The sequence below is a fragment of the Ascaphus truei genome, chromosome 8, assembly GCF_040206685.1.
Source record: "Ascaphus truei isolate aAscTru1 chromosome 8, aAscTru1.hap1, whole genome shotgun sequence".
In the NCBI taxonomy this organism is placed as follows: Eukaryota; Metazoa; Chordata; class Amphibia; order Anura; family Ascaphidae; genus Ascaphus; species Ascaphus truei.
In genome coordinates, this window is record NC_134490.1 from 5,677,734 (window position 1) to 5,700,478 (window position 22,745).

The 22,745-nt window shown below is 43.4% G+C and overlaps 1 protein-coding gene across 2 annotated transcripts in view; it reads left to right on the plus strand.

The window, feature by feature from the left end:
• Nucleotides 1-3,523: 3,523 nt before the first annotated feature.
• LOC142501076 (peptidyl-prolyl cis-trans isomerase F, mitochondrial-like) overlaps nucleotides 3,524-22,745 on the plus strand; it is a 163,993-nt gene continuing 144,771 nt past the window's right edge. Inside the window, exons 1-2 of one of the 2 annotated variants that reach the window (XM_075610396.1) lie at nucleotides 3,538-3,812; nucleotides 7,487-7,517. In XM_075610396.1, coding sequence (XP_075466511.1) covers nucleotides 3,714-3,812; nucleotides 7,487-7,517 — 130 coding nt within the window. In that variant the 5' untranslated portion in view covers nucleotides 3,538-3,713. Of the gene's footprint in view, nucleotides 3,813-7,486; nucleotides 7,518-22,745 lie in introns of both variants that reach the window. The other variant, XM_075610399.1, reaches the window with a different exon arrangement.

Genomic DNA, 22,745 nt, shown 5'->3' on the forward strand with positions numbered 1-22,745 from the left:
ATACCAAAGCATGAATGTCAAAAATATACAAGATTAAAACCTATTCAACAAGCACCTAAACTCCCCCAAAACACAAGCACTAGCCAACCAATCAATTACCTAAATAAAACCACTAACCAATCAATTAAATAAATAAAACCACTAACAAATCAATTAAATCAATCGCACCACTAGCCAATCAACTAAATAAATCACACCATTAGCTCAAAAAATAAATGTAATAGTTAAAAGAACTAACCAACACCACAATTAATTAATACAACCACTAGACAACACCAATTTAAACCAGTAGCCAACAAAATACATCATTAAATAAAAATGCAAAACAATCTGAAAAAAAAAAATTCAAGCCATCGCAATTCAAAACTATTGAATCTAAACAATAAAAATACATAGAAAATATAACAGTCAATAGAAGAAATGCATTTGCCAAAAAATGCATTGGCTCCCTAAACAGGCACAGATTAATACATTAGCAGTCAATGGGCAATGAAAAACACAAAAAAAGAAATAATCCAATGAAAAAACCTGTAAAAATAAAAGTCCATACATTCAATATTTATCTTACCTTTAGAAGCGTTGGCACCCCGAATCCCAGTGAATCAGGAAGCTCTCGTCGGGTGACTTCACGAAACACAATCCAACGCCATCCACAGTGAAGATCCTGGCCATGTAACAAAATTCTTCTTTCTTTAATCTTCCATCATCTTCTTCTTTCTTCTTCTGTCTTTATCTTCTGTCTTCATCTGTCAATCCAATAAATCCCCGATATTGACACGTCGGCTTCTTGAGCTCAAATGTGCAAACAAAAAGAAAGCGCAAAAAGGAAAAACAATAATAATAATAATAGTCTTTATACCAATTAAAATAAAACTACATAATAAGAAAATACATAAAAAGGATTCACATGAACCCACAATTCCACAATGACAAGGCACTAATGAGGATCCCTGCAACAAAAGCCCATAGATCTAGTGATGGAAAAAGTCCTGGGAAATAGCTAGATGTTATTAGCTTACATGTGGTTGAAACAGGGTCCAGCTTTCATGCAAAGTCAGGGGAAAACCACCGCAATCGACCGAGCACCCGTCGTCACGTCCGCTCCTCGATGCGTGATGACGTCACCTCTACGCGTTTCAGGCGGTAAATATGGCCTGTGACATCACATTTGGCCGGCAAATTGTTCTCACGACATTTGATCGGCTGTGAAAATCATGTGCCTTTATTTATTTTTGGTGGCGTCATGTAAAGGGACTGAAGCCAGCCAATCAGAATGGCTGTGCTTCATTTCCCTTTAACATGATGTCACCAAATCCAAAATGGCTGCCTTCACGTGGTTCTTTAGCCAATCAGATTGTGAGAACTATAGCCCCTATCTGATTGGTTGTAGAAGACCTATTTAATGATGCATTTTGTTGGCTACATGTTTAAATTGGTGTTGTCTAGTGGTTCTATGAATTAATTGTTGTGTTGGTTAGTTCTTTTAGCTATTAAATTTATTTCTTGGGCTAGGGGTGTGATTTATGTAATTGAATGGCTAGTGGTGGGATTTAATTAATTTGTTAGTGGTTTTATTTATTTAATAGATTGGTTAACGGCTTTATTGATTTGTTGGCTAGTGCTTCTAATTTGTGTTTGTGGGGTTTTTAGGTGCTTGTTGTATAGTGGGTCTGGGGTGGGTGGTTAGGCCTCCTGGGTGGGTAGCGTGGCAGGGACAGTTAACCCCTTAATTACTTAATTACTATAACGGTTAATAACCTCTAAGGGGATTAAGGGGCTAGGGGCCATTGGATTGTATTTTTTATGTATTCTTTCCGGCAACGGAGCACATGGCTCTGCAGTATGCTGACAAAGGACGCCCTTAACATTGGCAGGGGTAACTAGAACAGTTTTTATTTACTTTATTTATGCGTCCTAGCTAATGTGGTGTTTAATAATGGGCAAATAACCTATTATCCATATCTGGATAATAGTTATTTTGCCCATTACTGTACTGTATGTGTTTGGGGGGGGGTGTATTTATTGAAATGTAGGCCATGTTTATTTTTTTAAAATACAGGAATGGTACCGCAGGCCAGCGGGGACCCACTGGGACCACCCGAGGACCCACGGACGCCCACGGGGACCACCTGAGGACCCATGGACACCTGCGGGGAGGACCCTGGGATCCCGGTGGTGCCCTGGATACCTGTGGTGACCACTCAAGGGCCCCCAGACACCCGTGGGGATGATCCGGGGACCCCCAGACACCCTCGGGGAAAACCCATGGACCCCGTTGGGGCCCACGGACACCTGTGGGGAGCACCGGGAGACCCACGGACACTCGCGGGGACTACCCGATGGCCCCCGGACACCCATGGGAACCTCACAGGTACACTGTGGGACCCACAGACACCACGAGTACGACCCAGGGATCCCCGTCGGCCTGGGGGTATTTATCCTGTTTATTTTATTTTTTATAATGTTGGGGGTGGGTTGTGTATTGGTGCTTACTACATTTTTTTATTTAAATGTTATGACTAGTGTAGATGAGCAGGGGGTCTCCGGAGTAGCACCTTGTTGATTTGAGGTCCGGGGACCCCCTGCTTCCCGTGATACAAGCCCTGTTATGGGGTGCAGGTATCTCCTATGCATGGAAATGTCCAGCATCATGTGACCGGGACATTTCCATGCATAGGAGATACCAGTACCCAATAACCGGGCTAGTATCTCGGCAAGCAGGGGGTCCCTGGACCTGAAATCAACGCGGTTCTGCTCCGGAGACCCCATGCTCATCTACACTAGTCATAACATTTAAATTAAAAATAATTTTTTCCCGACCAGATTTGCGCAGGGACAAACAGCTCTCTCTGCAGCAGATAGAACTCGCCAGGTGAGCCCTTGTCAGAGAGGCGACAATCTCGTCGCCGGCTACTCGTCATTTTATCAAATGTTGCTATCACAGGTATTCGGGGCTTTCTGCACACCGTGATAGCAAAGCTGCCAAAAAAGGATATTTAAAAATCGTGGTGATTTTTCTATCGGAGTTTACTGCATGAGGCCCTTAGTCTCATACGGTTATTACAACAAGCAGCAGCAGCAGCAGCAGCAGCAGCAAAACCTGAACACTTCTCCCTTTTACTGTAAGGGCCACATAACGTAGTAGGGTATGTTGCTAGCGTCGTGGAAAAACTCAGTCCCACACTTATTCTTTTTAAGCAAAAACAATCTGTTGGAAATCTTTATTGCAGCAGCTGCTTGCAAGAGTTACATTCACATAAAAATCCCGACATGTGTCAGATCGAACATAAATGAACTGCTCTATAGGCTATAAGCAAGCAATCTTATACCAGAAGGCGCGGTGGGCATATTTAATATCACAATGTCAGCACTTATTACTTTGTTGGACATCTTACTTTTCTTTATCTTGTTTTTCTTGCAGTTACTTGGTTATACATTTTGCAATGTATTTAAGCAGATTAAGCAAAAAGAAAACTCTTGTGCTAAGCTACCTCATCTTTCTCAAGGCCGATAGCCGGTACATCTCTCTGTCTCTGACGCTACAAGGGGGGGTTATTAGATAAGACGAGGGGCCCAGTTAAACAAAGAAATTACAGTTTCAGCATTAAGGAAAGCTCGAAGGGAAAGCTTTGTTTTGCACATACGCGGGTGGCGCTGCACACACACTGTATATATAGACCAGACGGGTTCCGTGGATCCGCACACTTCTCACCATGCTTTCAGTAACCACAACCGCCAGCTCCAGTAATAACCCCGTGGTTTACATGGACATAGTGGCGAACGGCGAGCCACTGGAGCGCATTACTTTCAAGGTGAGTAGCTGCCCCCTGGGGCCAGGGCAGTTACTGGGGGTATCAGGGTGGGTGGGCGTAGAATGGGGTCTGTCCAGGAGATCCGGGACATTATCTGCTGCCGGGGTCTTTCATTTTACTTATGTCATTGCAACAATGCACCTAAGGAGTTGGGCTACCATCACTATCACCTCAAAGGGACCTGTACCTCTCCCCAGAGCTCACTCCTCACCTTTTTAACTTGGGAGGTCGTTTCACTCTGCTGCAAAGAACAGGATCTACTGTGATTCTTTCCCCTCATACAGAGGTAAAGGGGAGGGATCACAGTGTAGTGTAGGACCTGCATTATTGGTTATACCTTGATGTGGTATGCAGGCTTATGACGCTTTGGCCAAAGGGTTTAACTAAATAACCAAGTAAATATTATTATTATTATTGAAGTATTCAAACTTTATACTTATTACTTTATATGTTTTGTCAATTGGATGTAGCATTGGGCACCCCTGTCTTTTTCTCCATAAACTATTGACACATGGTAACCAAACGCCCTGAGTACCTTATTGCTCGCTGTCTCAGGATAACAGTGCTTGATAACCTAACTCCCTGAGTGTCTAACTATCCTGGCAGCCCCAAGTTCTGAGACTTTTCCCTGGTGAAGTGATGCAGATGCCTCCAAAAATACCCTAGTTACTTTTCTGTGTTAAGGTAACCTAACTCCTGAGTGAGGATGTGATGCGCGGCATGAAATAAACTTTAATGTTTCACGTTGTTTTTTTTTTGTTATTTTTCTTTGAAATAAAAGTTAGGAGCAAGTTTACTTAAAGGCGCTAAATAATCAGTTTCCTTTGTGCCACGCGCGTTTCCATTGCGCCTAGCTTTCCACCAATTGTTCAGTATCTACTGTAGAAGCTTCTCAGCCAATGATATTGCTTACAGGAGAATCACTTGACTGTGCATTGATATTGGTATTTCAAAAACAGAATAAAATACGGCAACATTACTCACCATAGACTTTGCCAATCAGCTGGCGCCGAGCCACTGCCAGTCCCGTATTCTCGATCATACACGTAGTTGACAGGTGACAGCGGGACTAATACACCTGTAGTTGACAGCTGATGAGGCTGGAAATCGCTTTGGTACATGCAAGCTTGCTGGAATCTGTACGCGAAATCCGGCTCAGGCTGCAGGTATCCGGGCGGGGACAGACAGCAAGGGTTGCCGATCACCAGGTTTTCACTGACGGTCGGACCGTTATTGGAAGCTGGCGCTGTCGCTGGCGCATTGCTTGGCAGCGACAGACATTTCTTAGTTGGTTTTAACATGACCTTTCGTCTTTTGAAGTCTCCATGATCAAAGGTACGGGAAAAATCTGGTGCTACACACCAATACCCTCCAATAACACCGGGATCAATAAGAAAAAAACACGGATCGATACATAACTTTTTCCTTATTGCACGCTTAAACACATTAGCATCTGGTGAAAATTTGTAAAAGTCATAGTTTTCGATAAAATACTGAAAATTTGGCCAACTGTTGCCATCTTATCATCTGTTGCATTAATCGCGGCCCATATTAAATAAGCGTACGTTATATCGGGTTTTTGGTACACGAACTGCAGCGGTGCACTCATCTCGGGACTCTCAGGACAATAGAACACCAGACACTGCGCATTTAGTTTTTAATATGAAATCCTAAATTGATACATTATTGTAACTTCTTCAGTACCAAGGTCAATTTACAATAGACCACTGTGGTATTTTTTTAAACACCTGTAAGTCGACACATTACTGAAGCGCATGCGCATTACAATTCATGAATATCTGCCACCTGGCGGATACGCGAAGAATTGTAACCAATTAAATCCGAACCATTATCAATAAACACATCAATAAACACATCAACCGCGGGTGACGCCGGCATGAATGCAACATGAACGCGGTTAAGTGCGTGGCATTCGGAAAAAATCTCCGAAAAAATTCGGAGATGTTGGAGAAGAAAATGGACAGCGGCTCTAGATGAGCATATATATATATATATTTGAATGTATATATATACATGTATATATATATATATATATATATATATATATATATATATATATATATATATATATTTACTGTATATATATATAAAATTATAAAAAAGTTAATATATGTACGTACAGAATATAAGATATAAATGAACATGTAGGTATAATAACCAGTATAGACCAGACGCTCCCACAGCTGCTGCAAAGGATCTTTTAAAGGCTCATCGTCCTCCTTCAAAGGCTATAGTATGCATAGATGTTCACCTACGTCAGACAGCTCAGGTTAGTAAAGGATATTCACCCATGATTGTCTTCCCCGTCAAATGTATTCTCCTGGGCACATCTCATCTCCGCATCCTCAGGTAAAAGAAGGGGGGATCACTCCCACCACTTTGGCTGTCGAATCACCTTCTACAGCAAGAAGCTCCACACCTTGTCTCCTTATCCGCTCCGGTCACCAGACACTCCGTCCGAGTACTGCTTCGTCGGAGAGAGGGAAGGAGGGGGAATCCCTCACACCAATTGACTGAGTGTATCCAGTGACATGCAACATGTCACACGCTACAGTTGCTCACAGCCGTGATTGTACTGTAGTGACAACTTGCTCCCAGAGTGCTCTCTTTCAAAACACAATGGAGGAAACGGAAAATCAGCAACTAGTGAAAGCGTCTGATAAAGGATATTAATCCAAGAAAGTCCAGAACAAGCTCAGAGCTTATAGTGCCTAGTGCCTGTCAGGTCACTTCATATAAAAAAACTCATTTTTTTGTGGACAGACAGGGACAGCAGGAGGGAGGGAGGTGTAGCACAGAGCTATCCCAGCTCTTCTCCTCGGCGGACGTGGAACCCTGGTCATGGCGGCCATTTTTTCTGCGATCCCGGGTATAACGCAGTCTCATTATGTGGACCCTGAGCACCGCGTTATAATGGGGTTCAGCTGTATATGTAATAACTAGCCACGGACATGCCACATCTCACAGGAAGCCGTGAGAAGTAACAATGAGATTTCACCAGCAACAAAGGAAAGTGTTCTTTACAGTAAGGGCAGTTAAAATGTGGAATTCTTACCCATGGAGACTGTGATGGCAGATACAATAGATTTGTTCAAAAAAAGGTTGGACATCTTTTTAGATGGGAAAGGTATACAGGGATATACCAAATAAGTATACATTGGAAGGATGTTGATCCAGGGATTAATCCGATTGCCAATTCTTGGAGTCAGGAAGGAATTTATTTTTCCCCTTATGAGATATCATTGTATGATATGACACTGGGTTTTTTTGTTTGCCTTTCTTTGGATCAATAAGTAAGTATAGATATAGGATAAAATATCTGTTGTCTAAATTTAGCATATGTTGAACTTGATGGATTTACGTCTTTTTTCAACCTCATCTACTATGTAACTATGTAACAATGAGACCAGTTCCTCTTTTCCAAATCGCTGGATTATCTCTTCTCATGTTAATATATACATTCACAGTTCTCTGTTTTATTCAGCACCCCATTTGATGAAGATGTTGTTATTAGGATAAGATGTACATGCCGTGACTTGCTGCACCCACAAAGGATATTGTATTTAATAACAAGGTGCAATTTAACTGCGCATTATTTCTTTAACTGTAAAATAATTTCCCCTCAACTAAAAATATATAATTTTTCTTTTCAGTTGAGAGCTGATGTGGTGCCAAAGACGGCAGGTAAGAATTATATTATTATAGGTGGGGGGTAAAAGTAGGAAAATGCCTCAATCAAAATGTAATTTGCAGAGTCAAACCGCCCAAAACAGGACAGGTGCTCCTATGTTAAAAATAGTGAGATTTTATGGATGTCTGCTCGTTCAAATATTGTAGATAGGAACAAACTCAGGTTCGTTATATTGAGTACATTTATTGATACACGATATAGTATGGCCATACAGGAAAGTCAGCAAGATTCTGCAAGGGGAGGTCCTACGCAGGCTTTATATACACTTTTCATATTCTTAGTCTAACATTGGTTAATAGGCAGATTATAATGATGTGATGCATACATTATAACGCAGGCTAATCCCTTTTCTAAACCTATCATCTTAAAGGTCACTACTAAACGTTGGTAAAAATTGCTTTAAAACAGCTCAGTACAACAAGGTACGTCAGGGTACATCTAATCACTATAATACTGTGCAACAACTGAATACATCTTATTCTTATCACTATAATACTGTGCAACAGCAGAATACATCTTATTCTTATCACTATAATTCTGTGCAACAACAGAATATATCTTATTCTTATCACTATAATGCTGTGCAACAACAGAATACATCTTATTCTTATCACTATAATGCTGTGCAACAACAGAATACGTCTTATTCTTATCACTATAATGCTGTGCAACAACAGAATACATCTTATTCTTATCACTATAATTCTGGGCGTTGAGCCATAGGCACAAAGTGAAAATCTAGTGCCAGCAAAACTCATCCTTATAAACAAACACATTCTTTCACAAAGAAATAGCTACTGAGAAACGATGTGACAGACAAAATGGATTCTTAATACTGCTAATAATTAATCTCCAGACCCCCCCCAAGTCCATTTCCACAGTTTATTAGCTATCTATTATAATCTATCACATCTGTGTGATACTGCGACACTCCCCCTCCCTCCTTGCCTTCTCCGCTCTGCATCTTTACACCGCAGACTTTCAGATTTGTGTCCCAGGTCTCAGTTTATTCTGTGATTATTACTTATTTGTGTATAGTTCTGACATTACACACAGCTTTGAACCTTGTATCTGTAGACACAACCAATCCCTTACCTCAAGAATTTACAATCTAATTTCTGGTCCCCATGTTCCAAAGTCATGGAAGCCCTGATTTATTGAACATTTTGAAGCGTGCCATGATTTACTAAATTCGCTTTCCCAGGATAATAAGAGATTACTCACTCCTCATCCTGTTCTTCCCATTCCTGCTGTTGGTTCAGTAAACTGTGTAACCCCATGTACACCGGCCGCGTGACCCCCTATACACCGGCCGTGTTCCAGGACCCTTTCTTCTTGGTCACACCGTTAACAACCAGAACTGTTCCTGATTTTATAAATATGTGTGTATGTGTATGTGTGTATGTATATGTATGTATATATATATATATATATAAACAAACAGAAATATAAAGGAGCGCCTAATATAACAACATATATATATATGTAGCCATGTGTAAAATTAGTGTACAGATCTCTCTCATGCTGGCAGTAATCCTGGTAAGAAGGCAGGGTTGCCAGTACCTATCATGGAGGTTTGCCCTCAAACCCTGGTGAAGTGTCATATGTAGCAAAGGAAGTAACAACATGCTTTGTGTCCACTGTTAGTGACACAGAGGTGTGGGTCTTTCTGGAGTCTATATATTACACAGCACTGCCTAAAGTTAGTCAGTCCAACTGTTCTACAGGAGAGTCTAAGAGAGTTAAAGGCCTGCAGCAGTACAGTCTGACTGTCAGGAGCAAGCTGATTACACACTGTGTCCAGGGCTCTGGCACAGCTGGTGGTCTCCCTTAGGGGAGAGGTGGACAGTAACCTAATTAAGAGAGGAGGAACCTTCTGCATGGAGTACCTCCACGGAATGAGCGGCTAGAGTCGTCCGCTTTGATGGGCAGTCTGCCAGAGGAGATGACATTAAAGATGCCCTGGTTCAAAAGATTCTTCCTGTGTGAGTTTGGAGTTATTTACCAGGAAGATGCACCAAGGAGGTCCCCGTCAGATACTCCTCCCTGCTGCCGTAGTGATCGTTATGTGGTGGAGGCGCTGTACCGAATGTGAGTAGGACTCAGAACACTACCTCAGACGCCTTACCACTGACCGACTTTAACTCCAATGATATGGGCCTCAGATTCACCCACCAGATTAATGCACCTAGTATTGTCTTTCTAGATTTGGAATTGTCGGTAGATTTGAATCTGAATACCCAGACACGGGTGCATTTCAAGGACGTGGCGGTCAATGGCTATATACATGCAAAAAGTGCACATTATTCCAAATGGCTAAGCAATATCCCCCTCAGTCAGTTTAATATGAAAGATATGTTGTATAGTGCTCAATAGAAAACAGCAAAAATCGTGATAAAATCTTGAAAAAATGGAATTAACCCAATAAATGAAGGTGACCAATGATTCCGAAAGATGTAAACTGGTAAACTATGATCCCACAAAGCACTGTAGTAAGGATTCAATAATAGTTTCCCAAATAAAAACCCTAATTTCTCGCTATGCACCATCACGACTCTTGCGTTCTGCTCAAGGATGTCTTCTTTCTACCCCCTTTGTATCTAAAGCTCTCTCCCACCTTAAACCTTTCTCACTTTCTGCCCCACACCTCTAGAATGCCCTTCCCCTCAATACCCGACTAGCCCCCTCGCTATCCACCTTTAAGACCCACCTTAAGACACATCTGCTTAAAGAAGCATATGAGTAGCACTGGATAATCATGGGCACATGACACATAAAGCTTGGCCCCCTGCAGACGCACTTACTAGTATTCCCTCCTACTGTCTCTGTACGTTCTCCCTACCTACCAATTAGATTGTAAGCTCCTCGGAGCAGGGACTCCTTTCTTAATGTTACTTTTACAGTATGTCTGAAGCACTTATTCCCATGATCTGTTATTTATATTATTTGTTATTTATATGATATGTATTACTACTGTGAAGCGCTATGTACATTTAACGCGCTATATAAATAAAGACATACAATACAATACAATAGTTAACACCTGCCAGTGACCAGTGTAATAAACATCTGTTTGAACGGAATAAACTTAGTGAACAAAGTCCAATAACATAGTGGATAAACTGGAATAGACTCACATAGGGATGATGATCCACGATTGACAGCAAGTCCTAGTGTAACCTGTAGTCCACGGGTTAACTGTGCCTCCATCTGTAGGTAGATGCAATGAATAAAGGGAGAAAGAAAAACGGAGCACTATATCCAAAACTGGCTGAGCCAGGATAAAAAACAAGGATGCGTTCCCATGATAAAAATTAAGGCTTATTTTAATGGATAAAGAACGAAAAAACAACCACACCAACGCGTTTCGGACTAACAAAAGTCCTTTCTCAAGGTGAGAAAGGACTTTTGTTATTCCGAAACGCGTTGGTGTGGTTGTTTTTTCGTTCTTTATCCATTAAAATAAGCCTTAATTTTTATCATGGGAACGCATCCTTGTTTTTTTATCCTGGCTCAGCCAGTTTTGAATATAGTGCTCCGTTTTTCTTTCTCCCTTTGTTCAGTCAGTTTAATAGACTGAGGAGGAATTGCTCGTCCGACCAGGTGTTTGAGCTGCAAGCCGGTCGTCTCATCGACAATTTCAAACAAAAGGGGTATGATATGTCTCTGGTGCAGGAGGCATTCAAGAAGGTCAGGTCGGTTGAACGTGTGGATCTGTTAGCTAAATCAAAGCTCAAACAGTGCAAACAATCCATGCCTTTGACAGATATCAACACAAACAACTGTGGGGTTAAGTTTATTACAAAATGTAATGGGTATTCCCACAAAATTAGACAAATTATCAATCGCCACTGGAAAGTGTTGCTCTCAGATCCGCAGCTCAGCAGTCAGTTGTCCACTGTGGCACCACTGGTCTTCCGCAAGGGTCTAAATATCAAGAACATCTTGGCCCCAAGTAGACTTAGTGATACTTCAGTTGAGAATAGTGGTTCACAGTTAGTGTCTGGAAACATTAAGTGTGGCAGATCTAGATGTCTAATTTGTAGACATCTGCATCTGTCGGATACTTTCTCTTCATTTAGCAACAAGTCTGAATATACAATAAAAAGTTCAATCAACTGTCTCTCCACATATATAGTGTATGTTTTATCTTGTCCATGTCAATTGCAATATGTGGGTCGCACTAAAAGAGCACTGTGTGTCAGATTCCTGGAACACAGACGTTCCATCATTAAGGGAGTGCTGGCACACAGTGTTCCTCTACATTTTTCCCAAGTACACCAAAAGGATCCCAAGGGACTTGTTATTATGGGTATTGAGAGTATTCCGAGTACCCTATTAGGGGGAGATATATTTAAGACACTATGTATGAGAGAGTCTTTTTGGATATACTCACTTGGCACACTTTCTCCCAGGGGTCTTTGTGACGGTAACTTTGTGACAGGCTATAATAATACACCAAAAATATAACTGGGTTGAACTGAACAAGGCTTAGATATGATAAAATATAATTTATTCCTTGAAAAAGGTGAACACACGAGATTATACAAATAACAGACAAAATATAGACACTTACTTAAAGGTTAGGACAAGAAAACCATCAGGATACAGGATGGGCCATTTCTTCCATAATTCAGGTTCAGATGTGGACATCACGACAATACATGAAGACAATTGAGTAAGGGGTGAATCTGACTTATATACCATTTCAGCTCTTACTCTTAACCCTAGGTGCCGAGCTGGCTAGGAAAATCTCTTTGAAGTAGATTTTAAGTGTGACGTATGACACTCACAAACGACTCAACTTCCTTTGTTCCTGGCCCTAGTATAAACAATCAGGGCAGTTAACCTTTCATCAGAGGGCGTACATCCTAGACATTTGGTCTCTCTCCTGACCATTTGCATTCCTTAGTAGGCAGGAATCTTAGCGGGCATTTGTCCCCGCTTTGAAATATAGTATGGTTCTGAATATACACACATATTAAAATATCCGGTTCTGTTAGGCCCAGCTGGTCCAAACTTTCCAGACCTTAATGCCGGAAGTGGTACACTATAGGGTCCAAGTTTCAGGTAAAGTAAATCCCTGAATCACTTCAAGGAAACACTGATGCTCCAAATTGTATGCCAGCAATACGAATCATCCAGAATAAACAGGCTGTATGTATACGAATAAAGCAGACTTCCGTTCAGAGTCCCATTGTGTTGTACATATAATAAATATATAATCACCCCACTTGATCCAAGTTTCAGCCTGCTACGACCTTCAGAACCAGAGATATACAAATACCATATAAACCGTTTCATATTTTATTATAAAAAGAAATCTCAGTTTTTCACTAAATCCCCATTGAAAACAACGGGCTCCGCCACCATGGGCTTCAATGGAGCAACTCCGCCGTTGCAGTCAATGGGGTTCCCCGCCATAGGCTTTCAATGGGGTAACCTCCGCCATTGAAGCCTATGGGAAAAACCACAAATCTTTACATTCGTCCATACTCCGTCTGGTTGTTCGGAGAGGGCTGGGAAGGGTCATACATTAAAGCCGGAACCTTGGCTATATGCCACCCAAATCCCATCCCTCTGGTCATTCCAGAACCGGAGATATGGACTTACATTTTTCATCATTTCACACTTAGTCGTTTTTACGCCACGTGGCTTTTCCCCATTGGAATCAATGGCCGGCGCCGCCATAGACAATGCATGGCGCACGCCGCCATTGGATTCAATGGGACCTCCGCTCCGCCATTGAAGTCAATGGCACGATCCTCCTTCTCCGCTTGACCCCTTACGGGGGTCTTTCATTCCTGGACCCGGTGTGGATCGTGTGTGGGGGTTCCTAGGAGCTAGGGGCAAAAATAACTTTATTCCCAGGGGCCTTAGCACCTAAGATTCCCACGCCAATTGTCTTTGAACTTGACCAAAGTGATTAAACTCTTTTCAAAGACATTGTATCCGCTTTTGCGGTCTGCGGTTTGTATGGCTGCCAACCTGTTCCTCGAGGCCGGCGTTGAAGAATCTCCTTTGAAGTCAATGAGCCCATTGACTTATAATGGGAAACCGCTGCTCCTCCTCTTGGACACCACCTGCTGGTCGTCGCTAGAAAACAGGTCCAAAACTGCTACTTCTGCCATAAGAACGCATGGAGTCTCAATGGCGACCTATGGAAGGCTGCAAAATGGAGCCTGAAAAGGCGGAAAAAGGGAACAAAGGGCTAAAATCACTAAATTAACATTAACCCCTTCCCTCCCACATCAACCTTTGTGTATGTGTGAGTGCAAACACCAGGATGAGACATTACATTTATACAGGGGAATAAACATTTGGATACTGAAGCAAGGTAAAAACCACATTACTGGACCCCAGTCTAGTTAACCCCTTGCTTCCCAGGTGAGAGTAGGGGGTGGCCAAATGGGGTGTAACCCCTTTAATCCCGGGCCAAATCCCCTCTCTCTTGACACCTCCCCTGCTCAATGGGTGCCTTGTGACCCAGCTGCCTCCCCTGGCATTGGGACACCACTGGCATCCTTGAAGCACTCAATAAGTCCTGAGGGATTGGCCTGGCAAAATTGTCCTCCGGCATTGTCCAGTACATTGTCCTGGCCACAGTGGACAGTGAAGTCCAGATTCTGCTAAGCAGGGCTCCACCGTGGCCGCCGGGCATTCTCTTTTGCCTCCCTCTGCCCCCCACCCAGTGCCTGGTGAACCAAGTCCATTGTGAAGGGGCACCTCTGCAGACCAGGCTGCACACTGCCCAGAGACTGGCATGTCTCTGCACCAGCGAGAGACCAGCTATCAAGCACAGACCGTCGCTTTCCTGTCAACCAAGTCTGGGAAAGAGCTATGTCACTATCCTGTAGGGACCCTACCTGCCCTGGCACTGTGCCCACCTGTAGCTGCTCCGCTATACCCTTGCCTCTCCTCCCTGGCTCTGGGGCAGCCCCCACCCCGGGTGGCATATCTGGAATCCAGAAACCACCTGGGGTGCTGACTCCTACCCCCTCCTGTGTCCCCTGGGACAAGGCAATCTCCCAGTATCCTGTACTGGGGTCCCTGGTACCCAGGTGCTTTGCCCCTGTCCTCTCAAAACTGAAGGCCAGGAAACAAGCACCTGCTACCACCACTGCTGCTAGGGCCAGCATCACTCTCCACTCCACTGTGCTGCCCTTCCTTCCTGTAGCTACCCTTGGCTGTCCTGGGGTCAGAACCCTCTGCTGTACCCCCCTAGCCCTGGCTACTGCTCCTGGCTGCCTACCTACCCACAGCCCTACCTCTGGGAACCCTGGGGGATCTGTTAGGGGGGCCACTCCAGGAAAGTCAGCACACGGGACTACCTGGCCCATCCCTAGCTTCTGCCAGCTGCCTGACACCTCACTGACCTCCTATCTCCCCCTGCTCCACAGTGTCTCCCTGCCTAGCCTCCCCTAGGCCCAGCACCTCAGCCCCTGCTGATGACTCCTGCTGTTTACCTCCCTGCAGCCCACCTGCACTTCTCTCCCCCCTGTGCAATCCTAACCCAGACACTGGAACTACCTGAGTGCAACTACCTCCCTGACCTTGTCTCCCCCTTACCAGGGATGAGCTCAGGGACTCCTCTCCAGATGCAACCACCTTAGCTCTTGGCTGGCAGGTATCCCTGGGGTGGCACAAGCTTGCCACTGTCCATGATACCCCCAGCCCATAGCCAGGCTGAAACAGGGGGTTGCTGATCTGAGGAACCCCCTGAGGCTCTGCCAGGGTAATGGGGAACTCTAGCTGCCATACCTGCTGCTTTCCCTCCCTGGCTACCACTAGACCTTCTTCTCCTACTGAGACCTGGTGCTGGCTACCTACCTGCAGCCTTCCCTTACTCCGCTTCTCCCTAGCTAATCCTAACCTGGACCCTAAGGACACCTAAGTGAGGCCATCTCCCTGACACTGCCTCCCCATTACCGGAGAGGAGCTCAGGGGCACCTATCTTGGCTCCTGGCTGGCAGGTAATGTGGGGATGGGCTAACTGTGCCACTGCCCCTGATACCTCCAGCCCATAGCCAGGTATCAACAGTGGGGCTCTTAACTGAGAGTCCCCTTGCTGCTCTGCCAGGGTAATGGGGAAGCCTAGTTGCCCTACAAGCTGCCCTTCCTTCCCCTCCCCTGGTACCCCTATCTCCTGCCACCCCTATAGTGAAACAACAGGGTACAGTCGTAGGAAAAAATAAGTCGGGGTCAGTCTGCGACTTGGTCTGGCTTACCTCGCTGGTCCCCGCAGAGACCGCCACCTTCGTTGGTCCCGATTGCAAGGGGACTGGAGTGGCCGCTGCCGGCATCATCTGGGTGGGGTAGCAACGGGCCACTGCCGCAACAGCGCCCGGGTTTGGTACAGAAAAAACGGTGCAGGACAAGGGTCCCAGGTCTTTGTGGAGTAACACGGCTCCCGCCCAACCAGGCAAAATAACCCCCTCCCACAATCCCTGTCCCTCCCCCCACTCGGAAAGGGCTCTGGCACTTTGCCAGAATCGCGGCTCTTCCGCCGCCGTCGCCGCCATGGGCGAGCCCCGGGTAGCTTCCGCAACAGTACCCGGCTTTGGTGCAGGGTCGCTGGCGTGGATTGTGGGGCTCCAGTCATCGCTGGGAATCGCCGACTCCGCCAAACAATGTGAAACACTCACCTCCCGCACACCCCAACCCTCCCCCAAATAAAATTGCCGCCGGCAGGATGCCGGAATGGCGGCTTCTTCTCCGCCGCCGGTTCGCCGCCGGGATCCAATGGATGGCCGCCGCTCTCCACCGCTGTTGCCGATGCAGCCCGGCCAGGTTCTCCAGGGCAAATCTCATGAAGGGTTGCCGCCCTGGCTGGGCTGGAGCCATCAGAGGATGCCGCTAACTGGGTCATCTCTTCCGCAGCTCGTGAGCGCTGGCCCTGAGGGGCTTCTTCGCCCGGCCGCGCACTTTATTGTGGCCCGCTTTGTGGCAGTGGTAACACCGCCGCTTCTGCCAGAGCGTCTCCGCCGCCGGTGGACTACCCCCCGCAAGAGGCTGCTGAGTCCAGGGCAGAGTTGCTTGAGCGCCGGGATCAGGGAGGGGGTAAGTGGGTCGGGACAACGCCAGCTTCTGAAGCTCGTTCCGCTCCACCTGGGACCACATCCCTCCCCACGCAGACAACAGTGAAAGATCTTCCAGGGAAAATGGACTTGCCGCCGCAACGGCCGTTACCTCTCTGGCTGTAAAACTCTCGGGGTCTCCGCGATCACCCGCTCCCTCCTCAAGTCTCTTCCATCCCGGAGCTGGGTCCATTCCCTGCTCTCCGGACGGTTCGGTGGTTACAGAGGCTGCAGCTGTGGATCTTTGCTCAGCCTGCCAGGTTTCATGCTCACTGATCGCCGCCTCTCTCTCAGCCTTGCTGGCTGCTGGTCCCCGCACCGACTTGATGCACTCCTCTGGTCTCGGTGCCCGGCTCTAGACACACGGATGGCCGGCACTTTGGTTCTGGAGGCAATGCTTCTCACAAGTAGGGGAACAGTGAGGAGGTGACATATCTTGTGTTATATGTTGTACACTGTGTGTTCAATATCTTTAGTCCCAGGAACTCGCAATTACTCTCGAGTTCCCACTATATTACAGAGTCCCGCAGTACACTGTAATACAGGTCCAGTTCAATCCCGCCGCTGCCACCAGTTTTATTATAAGCCTGTGACGGTAACTTTGTGACAGGCTATAATAATACACCAAAAATATAACTGGGTTGAACTGAACGAGGCTTAGATATGATAAAATATAATTTATTCCTTGAAAAAGGTGAACACACGAGATTATACAAATAGACAAAATATAGACACTTACTTAAAGGTTAGGACAAGAAAACCATCAGGATACAGGATGGGCCATTTCTTCCATAATTCAGGTTCAGATGTGGACATCACGACAATACATGAAGACAATTGAGTAAGGGGTGAATCTGACTTATATACCATTTCAGCTCTTACTCTTAACCCTAGGTGCCGAGCTGGCTAGGAAAATCTCTTTGAAGTAGATTTTAAGTGTGAAGTATGACACTCACAAACGACTCAACTTCCTTTGTTCCTGGCCCTAGTATAAACAATCAGGGCAGTTAACCTTTGATCAGAGGGCGTACATCCTAGACATTTGGTCTTTCTCCTGACCATTTGCATTCCTTAGTAGGCAGGAATCTTCGCGGGCATTTGCCCCCACTTTGAAATATAGTATGGTTCTGAATATACACACAGATTAAAATAACCGGTTCTGTTAGGCCCAGCGGGTCCAAACTTTCCAGACCATAATGCCAGAAATGGTACACTATAGGGTCCAAGTTTCAGCCTGCTGCGACCTTCGGAACGGGAGATATACAAATACCATATAAACCCTTTCATATTTTATTATAAAAATCTCTGTTAAAAAGAAATCTCAGTTTTTCACTAAATCCCCATTGAAAACAACAGGCTCTGCCGCCATGGGCTTCAATGGAGCAACTCCGCTGTTGCAGTCAATGGGGTTCCCCGCCATAGGCTTTCAATGGGGTAATCGCCGTCATTGAAGCCTATGGGAAAAACCTCAAATCTTTACATTCGTCCATACTCCGTCTGGTTGTTCGGAGAGGGCTGGGAAGGGTCATACATTAAAGCCGGAACCTTGGCTACATGCCACCCAAATCCCATCCCTCTGTGGTGAAATTTAGTACCATTGTGAAAATAGGTTTACTTGATCCAGCCTATTTAATTGGCTGTCCTTGACCAATCACATATCTCCTTACGAAGTCGCCACAGTGTGACGAAACGCATAGAGCTGTGACGTCATCGCGTTCGTGTTGGTGTATTTGGAGTCCCTGGCTTCCCTGCGCTCCGGCTGGCGGTAATTTCAAGTGCTAGCAACCATTGTATGAGAGGGAGCAAAGGACGTGCAGGCATTGGATGCCTTTTTTGCTGCCAATTTGGGATAGGAGTTCATGGTGAACCTGGGCTGTTTACATCCACTCTGCAAACCTGGGACTCACCCTACCACCGCAGATGACCACAATAGAGATTTCTCTCCCACGAATGGTTCTATTTGAAATCCTGTAAGTGCACATTCTTATGGGTTGCTGATTTTTAAAATAAATGTACCTTATTTTTTACTCAGTTACGTTCTATGGGGCTTGCGCTTTTGTTTGTTTTTTGTTCATAGATTTCAAAAGTGGTTGGCTATACCACTCCCCTTAAAGCTGCAAAGACGCTCCCTGGATCTTCTATTGGGACAATATTTCTCTCTGGATTTTTTGGTTAAGTGGAACATTCATTTTGGATTTTTCCTTTTTTTTTTTCACTATCACGTTATGGTTTGTAGATATTATTAGGTTAAATTGTTATTATAATTTATCATTTATTAGGGTTATTTCACATCCTCTTTAGCGCTACTTAATTTTTGTGTTGTCTTTGATATATATATATATATATGACAAAAAGAGAAGAAAGCGCCCGATCCTAGTGTATTATATTAAGATACAAAATTTAATGTTCCATAAAACTCCAACAAATGCGCACTCACAAACATAAAAAGTATTAAAGCATGTAATGAGTAATACTCATTCACCAGACGCTGGAAACTTCTGCTCCGCTCACACGTCCTGCTCCCACAAGTTGTATGGCACCTCTGAGCTACCGTCCAGCAGGAACTCAGGGGATGTGCAGCTACTCCTGTTCTCAGCCGGAAACAAGCTGTGGTGAACAATGGTTCCGGATAGGAGGAAGGGAGAAGGTAGGACCAAGGGGACCAAATTACCGATGTATCACCATGAGGTGGCGTCCCAAAGTCCCAACAAACAGCGCGTCAGCGTCGCAGAGTCCCAGAGTCTGAATAAAAGTCCCAGATATAGATATATCAGCAGCCTCCCAAATGGGCTACTAGAGGAGGATAAATGATTAAGATACTTATGAGATGTACTTGAAAGGGCAAGCTGGCGACGCTCCAACTAATGACGTCAGCCAGATCGGAGCACGACGCGTAGTAGAGCATGCTGAATACTGCATAAACAGATACCAATGGAAACACGGTTGTATTTCTCCATACTCAACCTAGTATAGTTGCATGACCGGCTCTGGTCATGATTTGAACACCCACATGAATACAATTTGACACAATTCAAAGTCATTTTGTCCACGGCATTGCAGAGAGTATACTGCAGATCATGGTGAATACACAATAGCAACATTTGTGCTGAAATAGCCAGATTCACGGCTATAATACCCATACATATTGGGCTCAAAGTGTTGAAACTACTATATCTCTGGGATGTTGATATTATAGAACTTTCTGCTTTGCTTATTAAGGATAAAGCTGTGTTTAAACACATAATTACTGATCAACACGAAGGGTTTGAGTATGTGTGTATATATTGCAACATTAAGATCAGATATATACAACCATTGATGAAATTTGGTTGATTGCAACTTTTGATCAAGAGTTTTTTTTGGTATATACTTTAACTATAGATATTGTTCCTTAGACCCTCCCATACTAAGTTTATTTGTGCCCTGATACCTATATACATATAAGGTTTAACAAACAGGTGACACTCATTACAAACACCAATTACCACACATGGGTCTGGTAACACTATATATCAATTATATGCAGACAACTGCTCCACTTTTTTAGAAACATTTTTATTATAGAAGAGTTTAAATAACATTTTATTATTTTTTGTTATATTTGATTCCCCTTATTTTCCTCCCTGGTGTAAGCGTTTGACGTGTAGTGGTTGACACAGATTCTTGTGTTTTTTATAATTAGGCAGTGTGCAATATTGGGGTGTCTTTTTTTGATCACTTCTGGATCATTCTGATAATATATACTGTATACTCCCTATGCACCGCCATTCTTTCCAAACCATTATGAATATTAAGGTCGAGCTGGTATGACTCCCCTCCTATCCTATATGTTATTTGAGCAGTAAGTACCATTCATAACAATTGTGAAAATGAGCCTGTGTTAGAGGAATCAATTAACATTATAAATCACTACAACATGATTGTATATACACATGTATTTTAAAATTGCACAAGTACCAATGTAAACATAATAATAAATCTAAAATTTAAAGGGAAATGGAAGAGGACCAAAAAATAAATGTTATAATAATCAATCCAATCATTCAATTCTCCCATAGATATGAGATGCATGCTGGCCACTTAACAGTGATCAGCAGCCTTTCAAAATTGTGTACTAGAGGAGGATAAATGATTAAGATACTTATGAGATGTACTTGAAAGGACAACAAATTAGAAGAAACCCACTCATACATAGCTCTAAATAATCTGTTGATAATTTTTGATATTAATCAGGAATGTCCATGATCATGCAACAGAATGTATGAGTGATAGATAGTGTTGCAAGGGTATTAAAAAATTGTGATGTTGCTATTTATGTTAATAATGAATAATAGATACCCCAGGGTATATATTTAACCCATAGTATGTTGAAACAATTTTTGTAATTTAATGTGTATCTGAAATACTAATGGGGATATATCTTTCAGATAAGGAGAAGAAAAGAGAAAAGAAACATCAAACAAACAGAGACTTTGTATCCGAGATCACAAATTACACAAACTGAAAAGAATGCACCATACAGAAAAAATCTATATATCGCTGTCAGTTATGGAGGAAATCATTTTAAGTGTTCAAAATTGTGAAAAAGTACATATTAATGTATATATTCTTATATGTCTTAAATCTCTAATATGTGTACAATAAAAGAATACAGTGAAATAAGAAAGTATACTAGTGTATATCAATGTATACTACCCAATGATATTATGTTCCTATATAAAGTGATATTAAAGTGTATGAAACTAAAATAAATCTTAATTTGTGTAATAAAGTGATAAATGTTATTACTATTCTAATAAATGACCTATCTAATAAATAGATGTGTGAGAAAAAGACTCTATGAGACCGACACAGAGGGAACATGTCAAGCATGTTCAACCCAGACCTCTATATCATATCATCAAGGGAGAATTGTCCTATCATACTACAGTACTGATATCAATGCAGTTGTTTAGGCCAAATGGGCTAAGTGTGTTAAGAACATAAATCCAGTAGGTTTCTCTTAGACTCTCTTAGATTTAACCGTTTATGTCTATCCCCACTTAATAGAGTGGATTTAATACTTTCTATGCCCATCACTACTAATGTGGCTGGGTCTTTGGTATGTTTCAACTGATAGTGGCGAGATAAACTGTGTATTTGTAGTCCATGTATTACGTTCCTACGATGTTCTAAAAATCGTATACTTAAAGGACGTGCCGTCCTCCCAATATATTGTATACCACAAGGGCACATAATAGCATAGACTACAAAGCTGGATAAACAATATATATATGCCCTTTAACTAGATGTGTAGTTCCATTGGAATGAAATGAGATACTGTATGATGTCTTTAGATATTTACATGTTATACATCTAGGGCGCCTACAAAGAAAATTACCATCAACTTCATTTATATCCTTCATGTGCATAACCTCTGAATATTTTAATCTACTTGGTGCCAAGAAGGACTTGATCTCTGGGATCTCCTGGAAACCTACGTATATATGAGCCACATGCGATGTGGCTTCCCTATATACGTGTATAGATCACGAGAAGGGAGTACAGGCAGTTAGTACATATCTAGAGGCTGATACACAGTTGGATTTGATCCAAAGGGAATTCATCTTAAAAGCTATACGCTTCATTTTGGAGCATAACTATTTTTTGTTAGAAGAAAAATATTATTTGCAGGTCTGTGGAACGGCCATGGGCACCAGGTTTGCCCCCAACTATGCTAACCTATACATGAGACTGTGGGAGAGTATCCATGTGTGGGGGAATGCAAGGCTGGGGGCTGTACTGGTGTTCTATGGCGGTTTCATAGACGACCTGCTATTCATCTGGGATGGTGACGAAAAGGAACTGGTAGACATCTTTTCTTCCTTTAATACTAATAACATGGGGTAAAACTTCACATCAGAACTGGATAAATCAAGGATCACTTTACTAGATTTGGAATTGGGTGCCAATGAGGATGGCAGAATTGTCACAAATTTTTTTTTCAAAAAGGTAGCTGCCAATGGGTATATACACAGTACCAGTAACCATTACAAAAAAAATGGTTGGGGAATATCCCCAGGGGCCAATTTTTAAGGGTCAGGAGAAATTGTTCTCTTGACTCTGATTATTTGGCCCATGGGGATATTCTAGTCAAGATATTTG